This window comes from Drosophila subobscura, chromosome E (assembly GCF_008121235.1).
Source record: "Drosophila subobscura isolate 14011-0131.10 chromosome E, UCBerk_Dsub_1.0, whole genome shotgun sequence".
Lineage (NCBI taxonomy): Eukaryota > Metazoa > Arthropoda > Insecta > Diptera > Drosophilidae > Drosophila > Drosophila subobscura.
This window is the reverse complement of record NC_048531.1, coordinates 8,928,183-8,939,477: the sequence shown is the minus strand read 5'-3', so window position 1 is coordinate 8,939,477 and position 11,295 is coordinate 8,928,183. Positions and strand designations below refer to the sequence as shown.

At 47.6% G+C, this 11,295-nt stretch overlaps 3 protein-coding genes across 4 annotated transcripts; 1 reads left to right on the top strand and 2 right to left on the bottom strand.

The window, feature by feature from the left end:
• Window positions 1-1,154: 1,154 nt before the first annotated feature.
• On the bottom strand, window positions 1,155-6,085 carry LOC117890722 (protein DEK). 2 transcript variants are annotated; one of them, XM_034795765.1, is made up of 11 exons: window positions 6,012-6,085; window positions 5,304-5,556; window positions 4,199-4,692; window positions 3,721-4,135; window positions 3,551-3,651; window positions 3,298-3,489; window positions 3,046-3,237; window positions 2,891-2,975; window positions 2,695-2,819; window positions 2,485-2,637; window positions 1,155-2,415 (listed from the first exon to the last, which is right to left on the bottom strand). In XM_034795765.1, the coding sequence occupies exons 1-11, from the start codon at window positions 6,012-6,014 to the stop codon at window positions 2,401-2,403; spliced, it is 2,028 nt and encodes a 675-aa protein (XP_034651656.1). In that variant the 5' UTR covers window positions 6,015-6,085; the 3' UTR covers window positions 1,155-2,400. The 2 variants fall into 2 exon arrangements, with proteins under 2 accessions (XP_034651656.1, XP_034651657.1); XM_034795766.1 differs by lacking the exon at window positions 6,012-6,085 and adding an exon at window positions 5,635-5,748.
• Window positions 6,086-6,480: 395 nt separating this feature from the next.
• On the top strand, window positions 6,481-7,928 carry LOC117890752 (flap endonuclease 1). The gene is made up of 2 exons (XM_034795811.1): window positions 6,481-6,678; window positions 6,746-7,928. The coding sequence occupies exons 1-2, from the start codon at window positions 6,597-6,599 to the stop codon at window positions 7,822-7,824; spliced, it is 1,161 nt and encodes a 386-aa protein (XP_034651702.1). The 5' UTR covers window positions 6,481-6,596; the 3' UTR covers window positions 7,825-7,928.
• LOC117890700 (integrator complex subunit 8) lies at window positions 7,845-11,276 on the bottom strand. Its single transcript, XM_034795710.1, has 5 exons — window positions 11,098-11,276; window positions 10,637-11,038; window positions 8,686-10,576; window positions 8,175-8,637; window positions 7,845-8,109 (listed from the first exon to the last, which is right to left on the bottom strand). Exons 1-5 carry the CDS (start codon window positions 11,210-11,212, stop codon window positions 7,990-7,992), a joined length of 2,991 nt encoding a protein of 996 aa, XP_034651601.1. The 5' UTR covers window positions 11,213-11,276; the 3' UTR covers window positions 7,845-7,989.
• Window positions 11,277-11,295: the final 19 nt, after the last annotated feature.

The window sequence follows — 11,295 nt, the reverse complement described above, 5'->3', positions numbered from 1 at the left end:
GCATCTCTCAATAATTGTGATAGCTCAGCTTGGCCTAGTCCTGTTCTATGTGTGAGATCGGGAAGTCGTTTGTTCTTTTAGAGTTTCAGCAAAGCTGTAATTTGCCCTGATGTTATGCCCTTCCTGTTCGGTCGCCTGCAGAAAGGTAAGTATGGTCCATCTATCCGTAGACGTCCATTTTAAAACCCACTTACGTTGAGCATTTTTTTGGATCCAATGTCAAGCCGTTTATTTTGCAATCAAATGATATTTTTGAAATTGATATATAGATGTATTGATTTATATTTGATTTAAATTACGTGCTTTGATCTATTTGCAGGGCCAATTGAATATACAAAAGTCCATTTCAACCTTTCCATTACTCATATTAACACATGCATATAGATATATTATATCGTATCGTATTCTTTTTACCAGAAATTGGAACATCTATATATATACTTACACATATATTTTGTTGTTGTTTTAATAACATTTGTTGATATATCTCTTGATAATACTCATATATATAACTGAACCATGAAATACTATCTGCAATTTACAGCCCTGTCTGCGTGATCTTCGTATATTCACCTGGTCAGAGTCTGATCCGATATTAGTTTAATTTTCAACTCGCAATATATAGATCGTAAATCGTATATTACCCAATTAAATGTCATCAATATTGAATACTATTCTAAATGCTTTTCTCAAATAAATTTCACCATCTAAAAAACACGAAACGATAGAAATTTTTGTTTGAAATGGAAGGGAAAGAATTAAATATAACTTACCACACCACATCACCTCCAAAATTTAAGTTACATTAGCACACATTTGGTTTTACTTAACTTCTCGCATTTTATTTGTGATATATAGATGTATATCATTTCTTGTTCATCTCATCCCTTTAGCATTTCGCAACGAAACATTTAAAGTTAGAACAACAGAATATGTATATGGATATATTTATAGAGCCTTAGTACCTGCTCAATCCATCCATCCATCCATTTCAACTGGATTCGTCAGCCATTCAGTTACATGCTGCTGTGACTACGCATATTGTGAACTCTTAAACTACACGAAATACATACATACATAGTACAGTGCGTATCGGTATAATAGATTGGGCAAAACAACATACATACATCGACTTTTTTTGTTTGTTTTTGTGAGTGTTTATTTTGGATTTTAGTTCTGCTATTTTATTTACGAGTTTACTAGAAGAAAACTTACATTGAGATGCTGACGTTTTTAGATATATTTATGTATATATATTTTGAATTTGTTCTTTAAGTTTTCTCCCGACAATAATTAAATGTTTCTGCTTGATATCCATTTGTGTTGTGTACTTGCCTTTTAGTTTTTAAAATTAACATACATCTATTTCCGCCATGTTCACATTTATAAATATTTATAATATTTAACTCTTTCATTCATTTATTTGATGAGCGTGTTCCCAGTTGCGTTTTGTTGTCGAGAAACCTATGTATCTCCTCCTTCCTGTCTTTCCATCCTCCTCAACTACTAGGGGCGAAACACTTGGGTCTGAATAGGATTTTGGGAGTTCGTGGGATGTGGGGATGGGATACTGGTCATGTGCCCAAACGAGTGACGGAAACCTCCGCTGGCATCGTCAATTAATTATCATTCAATTCACTCACTACTCTGCCTTCTGTGTGTGCTTTTGCATCTTAAAACTAAAGTTACTCGCCCAAAGTTTAATTTGTTTTTACATTGCCAAAAAGTGTTGCAATAATTAAAATTGTAAGTCTTCTTCCATTTACGTTTCAGTGTGGCTTAATTCCTTCATTCATTATTACTTTTTTGTACTGCTGCCAGTGTGTGAATTTTGGTTATTTATTTTTAATTTTTCGTTCGCTTTACTTTCTTCTTTTTAAATTATCTTGCCTTATTTTAAAATACATATTTTTTTTTGTTTTGAATGTCAATCAAAATAGCTAATTTTTAGTACGTTTTTTAACTGATTTTGTTTTTGTTTTTACAAATTTATCCTTTTTTGCATAATTTACACACATTTTGCAGAGCTGTCAAGAGCACATTTAGCCATTTTTAGAAAGGAAATTTAATGCGTGGGGGCGTCTCCTTCTGGGACAAATAAGAAGTTTATATATACACATGAATATATATAAGAGTGTACAGACGGCGATATCATGCGAATGCCTCTGTCGTTGAGTTTAAGATTAACTTCAGATAGCTGTACGAGCACAAATCATCATCATATACTTATAGGAGAACTAGAGTTACTTTTTCTTGAACTACGCCGAACGTTGGATGGTGTTGAAACAGCTTTCAAAGGGTGGCAAAGGTTACTTTTCTGCCGCTGTTTGCTTTATTTTGCTTTGCTTGTTTACAGGACCTGGCCCTTCCTCCGGCTTGAAGATGCCTCCCGTCTTCGTTTTATGTCGCAATTAACTGTCGAATGGGGTAGGGGAAATGTGATTAGATCGAATATTGAATATCGAATATAAATGGGTTCCTTACCGCTTTTACTGTGGCCTTAATAAAGTCTTTCTTGTCTGTTAGATCAAATTCTGGATATTTCGCATAGACTTGCTTGCAAACTGTTTTCATGGTAATCTCCTCCAAATTTGCTTTATCCAAAATTTCTTTGACATAGCCGCGTATTTGCTCATCCTGCAATCAAAGGGTTGGTTCAAAACCAAACGAATGGAAGAGCTAGCGACTACTCACCGTTGGGAATGCCATTTTGCCCTTTTTGGTTAGTGGCTCGTCCTCGTCGGACTCATCTTTGTCATCGATATCATCTTCCTCTTCCTCGGATGATTCTTTCTTTGATTTTTTTGGTCGACCATCGGCTGGACACCAAGGAGAAAGAAACAGGTTACAGAATATCAAATGGCTCCAAAGTCGATTGAGTAAGCCTTACCCTTTCCAGCTGGTTTTGACTTATTGTTAGCTTTGCTATTTCTCGCAGGCGTTGTGGGCTTCCTACTCTTCTTGGGGCGTACATCCTGCAAGATGGAGATGTGTTTACCTTTCCCTCTCCTTTGATCTGTTCCCCATGTCAGTTTTAATGCTTACCTCACTTTGATCGCTGCCAAACTCCGACAGTTCCTCCTCCTCCTCATCTTCGGAAATGTCATCCTCCTCGCTGTCGGAATCTTTGCGTTTTCGCGCTGCTGCTCCCCGTCCACGTCCCCGTCGCCCAGCCACGGCAGCTACTGCCGGTCGCCCACGTTTGCCAGTAACAGCTCCGCGCTTGCGCTTCGGCACCTGTTCGAAAGATCAAGGTTCAATGAACTGATTTGGAGGGGTACAGGGGATATGACTTACATCGCTGTCAGCATCGGATATTTCAGATTCCTCTTCTTCCTCAGAGTCCGAGTTTCTTCGCCGACTTTTGCGCGCAGGACGACCACGGCTGCCGCGAACAGACACGTTGCGACCAGCCTTGCCGGCACCAGCACCACCACCACCGCCGCCTCCACGACCGCCATCCGACTCTGAGTTGGCCGAGGGATTGTACTATAATTGAGGATAGAAATGGTAGAATCTCTTGTTTGCATCATCTCATCTCATTACTTACGTCTGAGCCAGACTCGGAGTCATCGTTGCGTCTCCGTTTGGCCACCGTCACTTTGTGCTCGCTCTCCTCGGAGCTAGAAAAGTCAACGTACGCAGACATTTCTGAAAACAGATGCCAAGCAAAGGTCAGGGTTAGGGATCTTCTCTAAGTAATAATAGTTTTTGCCTTACTTTTGCCTGCCGTTGATCGCCGGGGACGTCCGCTAGAATTACGGGCCGAGCCTCTGCCGCCGGAAGCACCCGACTTGCTGCTCTTACGTTTCTTGTCATCCTCGCTGACCTCCTCCTCTTCTTCGTCCAGATCGTCCTCGTCTGGCTCCTCCTCGTCTTCGTCGCCCTGCTCTAAGCACAGCGATTCATCCGGCTCCATCAGAAATTTGAGCACTCGCATAACAATCTCATTCTTGCTGCCTTTGCGATCCAATGTGAGAATCTCGCAAATGCTGCGCAGCCCTTTGTTGTCCACCTTCTTGATGGCATCGAGTTTCTTGTTGTATTCCGCCGAGTCCTTGGCGAACTCGAAACCAGCAAAGGAGCGCAGATTCTTCTTCACAACATTGTTCTTGCCTTGCGCCCCAAAGCAGAGCTAAAAACAGATTTATTCCAGGTTAAATAGATTGTTTACCAAAGGGAAATTTGTTTCACTCACCGCATGCAGGGTCTGTAGGCCGTCAACACGAGTCTTGTTGATGTTCTCATTGATGCGATCAATCTCTGCCAAAGCCACGACATTCTCATCGTCCTCGGCCACCTCATTGTTCTCATCCAGTCCGTCGTCCTCGTCACCATCTTCGGGTTCCTCGTCTTCGTCCTCTGACTTCTCCACCTTACCATTTTTTGGCTTGGACAATGTCTTCTTGGCTGGGGCAGATTTGTCAGTTCCCGCAGCTGCCTTGCCCTTGGCCCCATCCGTGGCGTCGCTTCTTTTGTGCTTTTCATCCGCCGCAGGTTTGGTGGTCCTGTCGCTCTCCTCATCGCTAGCCTTCTCCTCGTCCTCGTCCTCGTCATTCTCTTGTCCATCGGCATCGTCGTCGTTTCCATCCTCATCATCCTTTTTTGCATCCTCCTTCTTTGCATCTTTGCTGCTGTTAATGCTCACTTTCTTCGCTGGAGCAGGCGATGCCTCCTTTTTGTCCGATGCGCCTGTTCGGGCAAATAGAAGCAAAATAGATTAAAATTGATGGGAAACTGTTTTAAAATCAAAGTAAAGTTAATTGCTGCAAAAGAAAATGTCTTCAGCCTTGGGAAGTCCAGAGCTAACTGCGCAAGGAACTATGAATACTGAAAATGTTGCTATACCTCGGCGTTTACTACGCAAAACCCCATTGCAAAGGATTAGCATGAACAATAGCCAAGGAAAAACGAAATTAAGAAGATCTCTTCCGCTGCCTCTGGTGGTATTCGAACCACGGATCATCATATGATATCACGAAGAGAGTAACACGTCGAACAGTTTAGACGACTGCGCCACACGTAAACTCCCAGAACAACCAGCAGAGAGCCAATAGGAACACGCACACACTTATACATGTGGGCCGGCAAGCACATGTCCCCCCCTACCACTCACTACACAATACATTCTCTGCTGGCGACAGACGAAAATGAATCCAATTCGCTGCGTTGCGAAACGCGCGCAAAATTCATTTTATGATTTTTGTTTTTCTCGCTCTTTCTTCACCAACACAAGCATAAACTATTGATACGACATTGCTACATAGGCAGGTTGTCGTTGTGTGCGCGTGGCTTTTATTTACCTGCATCCGAGTCGGGGGTGGGGGCTGCCGCTGTGTCTCCTTTGGGCTTTTTATCAGCGACGTCATCAGCGGTGGTGGCGGAGGCCGCGTCGTCCTCGGGAGCGGGTGTCGTTGCATCGGACTCCTGTTCGGCTCCTTTGGACTGCTCATCGCGGTCCTCGGTGGCCGCCGCTGCATTCTCCACTGCCTTCGACTCGATTACCTTATCGGCGGCATTATCTTTGGCTGCCGTTTCTGCCGCTTTGTTAGCATCCTGGCAATAGAGCAAAAAAAATATACGAAATACAATTTAGTTTCACTTTGTAACTTTTTGGCGGCTACTAGCATCTACCATTCGATTTTGTGCGTTTTATTCGGAATGAGTTCGAGAGCTTGTGTATGCGTGTCTTCCACACGACGAACGAGCGAGCGAGAGAGAGAGGAGATAGAAATTGAAAAACAACATTGCAAATCTATGAGGCGCGCACGCTCTCGTTGTCTCACTCCCACTCACTGAAACCTAGGCACAGGCCACAACGACGCCATGTTTATACACATCAAATGAGCGGGGAGAGAACGATAGTCGGACAATCCGCATCCTCTCTGGAGCCAATATTTGTTGCGCTCTATTTACACTCAAAACACATTTGCGAACAAGCCGTTTTTAATGCGCGTCCTTGGCACACACTTGAAACTTTGTTTTAAAACCATTTTCAGAATTTTACATACCATATTTCTAATGGTTTTTATATTTTTTCGTCAGCCGACACACATTCAATCAGTGTGACCGCGGAATTATCGATAAAATATGCCGACAGACCCTCGGAAATATACCGAAATAACGCTTTCATTTTCAAAATATACTGTAAATATACCGTCAATAATAAATCATTTTCCTCGATTTTGAACTTCTTTTTAATATTACCAGCTGGCTAGGACTCTCAGCTTTAAAAATATAATTTAACTAGAATCACTATTCGATTCCCCACTAGATTGGCTGAATTTCATGACATCTTTATTGGATTGATTTCAATATAAGGTTAAAACTAAAAAGGTTAACCAAAAAAAAAGAGCACTAAAAGTTACGTGGTTGGGAATGGATTGTTACGTCTTTGGACAATTGTTAGCACCATTCCTAAAAGGCGATTGTTAACACGTCGATAGTACTAATGTGTATCGATAGTAAATTGCTGCCAAAAAAAAAAAGAGCGCGCGTTTTGCAGACAAAAACTAATTTTAACGCCGGCGTGACCTTTATAACCACAAACAAAACATTTATTTACGTACACGGAATTCAGTAAACACAGGTTTGCCATGGGAATTTTGGGCTTATCGAAGCTGATAGCCGATTTGGCTCCCCAGGCCATACGTGAGAGTGAAATGAAGCATTTCTTTGGTGAGTCTGAATGTGACCCTGGAACCGGAACTCGTTTTAATACTGATCCTTTCCTATTTCCTTGTAGGTCGCAAGGTGGCTATTGATGCCAGTATGTGCCTGTACCAGTTCCTCATAGCAGTACGCTCGGAGGGAGCTCAGCTGGCGACAGTCAATGGAGAGCCCACATCCCACTTAATGGGCATGTTCTATCGCACCATCCGACTGCTGGATAACGGCATCAAGCCAGTGTATGTGTTCGATGGCAAGCCGCCAGATCTGAAGTCTGGGGAATTGGCCAAGCGTGCCGAGCGCCGCGAGGAGGCGGAGAAGGCCCTAAAGGCGGCCACCGATGCCGGTGATGATGCGGAGATCGAGAAGTTCAATCGTCGCCTGGTGCGAGTGACCAAAGATCATGCCCGCGAGGCCAAGGAGCTGCTGTCGCTCATGGGAGTGCCCTATGTAGACGCGCCCTGTGAGGCGGAGGCACAATGTGCAGCTCTCGTGAAGGCTGGCAAGGTGTATGCCACGGCCACGGAGGATATGGATGCGCTGACTTTTGGATCAACAAAGCTGCTCAGGTACCTCACGTACAGCGAGGCGCGCAAGATGCCCGTCAAGGAGTTTAGCTACGACAAGCTGCTCGAGGGTCTGGAGGTCAACAATCGCGAGTTCATCGATCTGTGCATCCTGCTGGGCTGCGACTACTGCGAGAGCATCAAGGGCATCGGCCCCAAGCGAGCCATAGAGCTGATCAACAACTATCGGGACATTGAGACCATTCTGGATAACCTGGACACCAGCAAGTACACGGTGCCCGAGAACTGGAACTACAAAGTGGCGCGCGAGCTGTTCATTGAGCCGGAGGTGGCCGATGCCTCGGCCATTGATCTCAAGTGGACGGAACCCGACGAGGAGGGACTCGTCAAGTTCCTCTGTGGCGACAGGCAGTTCAGCGAGGAGCGTGTGCGCAACGGTGCCAAAAAGCTGTTCAAGTCCAAGCACGCGCAGACCCAAGTGCGGCTGGATAGCTTCTTCAAAACGCTGCCCAGCACACCGAATGCGGTGAATGCGGCCAAGCGCAAGGCCGAGGAGGCCAAGAAGAGTGCCAACAACAAGAAGGCCAAGACCAGCGGCGGTGCGGCACGTGGCAGAAGGCCCAAATAGTTGCTCACACTCCCATCATCAAAGGTACAATTTCATTTAATATTAACTTAACGCTATTCAAAATGCCTAAAATTAATATATAAAACTACATCAATCTGAGTTTATTTCTAGTTGGTCTTTGTATGAGGTTGGGCTGATGATAAGGAGAGGGAGAATGATCTGCGACTACAGCAAATACTGCTTGGCCAGTGCCCGAATGAAGCGTGACTTGCGTACCATGGCGCTTTCCCGCTTGATTTCCTCGTTGTTATTCGCATTCAGCTCCAAGGTGCCCATCATGGAGATCTGTGTGAGGGCAGTAGCAGAAGTGAGTGAGTGCCTCTCAGGAATGACTTTATTTGGCCACTTACCGCCTCCAGTTTTCGACTATGCTCGCCTCGCTTCGCATGCAGATTGACAATGAACTCCAGCAGCGTTGTGTCCCATATGCAGCTGTAGTACGAGTCCATGGCATCGGTGAAGTTTGACGACTTTTCGCTGAGATTCTTAAACACAATCCCATAGTCGATCTCCTCGAGGAACTGACACAGCACTGTGGCCTGCATGTGGCAGCCCAAATTGGCGGCACAGCGAATCATCTTGCGTATAACATAATCATCCGCCACATTGCGCTGCAGCGGCATCGTGCAGTAGTCCGTGCCGGTGACCAAGGCATTCACGTAGCAGCGCATGGCTGATTCATTGTTGCCAATGGCCAAATCCAGATCGCCCTTCATCTTAAGCCAGGAAATGGTCTGCGGATAGTAGGACAAAGCCTCGGACAGCAGCCACTGAAGCGTCTCGCAGACACTGCGCAGGCTGAAGCTAATGGGACTGAAAGGATTCGATTAGAAATGGACATTTGCGATGCTGGCAACTCACTTGTTAACGCTGGTGGGCCACAGGTGCATGTATTCACAGCTCAGATCATTGTTGGGATCATCCTTGAGTATGTTGTGCAGCTTGCCCAGCATGGAGATGGCCAGGCCAAAGATGTTCTGGTGCCGCACACGTTGCAAGAATGCCTGCAGGGAGCTGTTGCCGGCACTCGATTGCGTTGAACGCTTGGGCACATTGAGGAACATGCTCACCATCAGCTCCCATGCGTCGCGCGACACCTTCTTGGTGGTCTTCATCTTCTCCATTTCGATGAAGGTGGCGGCAAAGGCCAGCGGCAGCTCGAGCGGACCCGTTCGCTTGTCCAGGTAGAGCAGTGGCGGGAAATCCGTCAGATTGAGCAGCATAATGGCACAACTTTCGAGTATTTCCGGCCGAGGCACAATGGAATCGCCCGCCTGGAGCACACTGAGACACTGCTTGCAGCGGGTGCCCAGCGACTGCAGGTCGAGCGGCTTCTGGTGCCACTCCTCCAGGCATTGCGTTATCTGGATGTGCAGAATCTCCCACGTGAGCAGCTTGCACATCAGCTGCGTATTGCCGGCTATCTCCTGGCGCTGCGACTCGGACTTTAGCACGCTCAGCATGGACACCGCCTCGATGTAGTCGCCCCTCGTCGCCAGCTCGCGCGCCTTGCCCAGCAGCACGTAGCTGAAATCCTGCAGGAAGCTCACTGGCATCGCCATGACCATGGCCTTAAGCGGCTGCGGCACATCCCAGCTGGGATTGATGGACCACAGCGGCTTCTCCGGCGCCGTGCCACACAGCTTCACCAGCAGAATCCTCACGGTGTTGGCGTTCGAGCAGCTAATCAGCTGCCGCTCCAAGGCAGCCACATCCACGCGGGTACTTTTCGAGTGGCACATCCAGTCGTTGAGCGAGGCCAGCGAGCTGCTAGGCACGGGCGGCGCTGCCTGCAGCATTTGATCATCCAAATCGTCCAGCTCCTCGACTGTAAAGAGCTCCAAATCCCGCACGATTTGCAGCAGCTGTTTGGACTGCGGCGGCTGTGCCTGGTGCAGCATGCAGTCGATGAGGAAATGCTTGAGCGCCGACTGTTCCGCCTTGTTGCAGTGGGGCAGCACCTCCGTCAAGGCCTCCACCAGGGGCGGCAGATAGTCCAGCTCCCGATACTTCTCGAAGTACTCTACGCTGCCGAATATGCTGCCCCACTCGAAGATGTTGCGCACCATATTGAGCGCTGCCACCTGCAGCTGCAGCTGTGCCGACTCCTTCAGCTGTCCCGTGGAGATGGCGCCCTCAATGTCCAGCTCCAGATTGCGTCGACTGACGAGGGGAATCTCGCGCGCCAGGTTATCCAGCCGCAGAATGGTCAGAATCTCCGCATAGTTGTTCAGCAACGATTGATGGAAACGCTCCATCAGAGTGTGCTTCTGAGCGCTGATGCCGCACGCCAGCAGCAGTCCCTCCAGCTCCACGGCCCGAATGTGACAGAAGTAGAGCGTGGTCTGCGGGGCTATCGCCTGCAGGTTGCTGTTGCACGCGGCAGCCGACTCACGCGCCAGCACATACTGTTTGGTGTAGAGGTAATAGTGGGCCAGCTCGTAGTTGAGTTGGGCACGCAGCTCCTGGGGGCTGATCAGATGCATTATGTCGTAGTTCTGGCCAGTGCTGAGATCGTCGCAGTGCAGCGTCACAAAGCTGTCGTAGTGGAACACGTAGAAGGGCTTGCTGGACGTGCACAGCTGCTGCAGATACTCAATGGAAGGCTGCGTCGGTGACTCCAGGAACTGCTGCAGCTGATCTATCGGCTGGAATCTGAACGGAGCACTCTCCTTGACGAGCTGCAGCCGCAGCAGCAGGCGATGGTAGATGGTGAGGGCAAACCTCGCCGCTCGCTCGTTCCCAGAGGCGGCTAAGGCGACACAGAAAGGTAAGAATTATCCACATATTCGATTGGCGGGGGATGACTTACATATTTTCAAGTCAAAGTCACTGGCAAGGGGAATGCTCAGATTGCGGCCATAGCTAATGGTGCAGAGATCACGCAGCAGGGCCAGCTGCATCAGCACGGGCAGATTCTTCTCCAGCATGTCCAAGTCCCAGCGCAGCCATGTGGCAACTTTCAGCTCGAGAATTTTCAGTGCCAACTGCTTGCGGGTGAGCTCCAGGCCGTTCTCCCCCGGCCACTGCTGTTGCTGTGCCAGCGGCGAGACATTGAGCGCCGCCGAAGCAGTGGGCGTGGGGGAATTGGCTGCTCCACCCACAGTGGCGCCCGGCAGATTCTGTAGGTCGCCTCCAGGCGTCACCACAGACGTTGCCGACGTGTCTGGCGTCACGCTGATGAACTGCATGATCAACTCCAGGGCGCTGGGCTCTGTTAAGAAACGTTAGCAGTTTCACCAGAGCTCCACAAGTGGGACTTTTTCTGCTTACCGGGATGTGTGCGCTGCAGATGCTGCGTTATCTTGTGCGGATCGAGTAGGAATTCAAACCACAAGACTGTCTCGGCCGCCAGTGGCACCGGCTTGGGCTTCAGCGGGTCATCCATTCTGTTTTCTTGCCAAATTCCAAAATTTCAAAGTCAAAACAAAAATTAGGCAAGCAGTGTGACCGCGGAATTATCGATAAAAT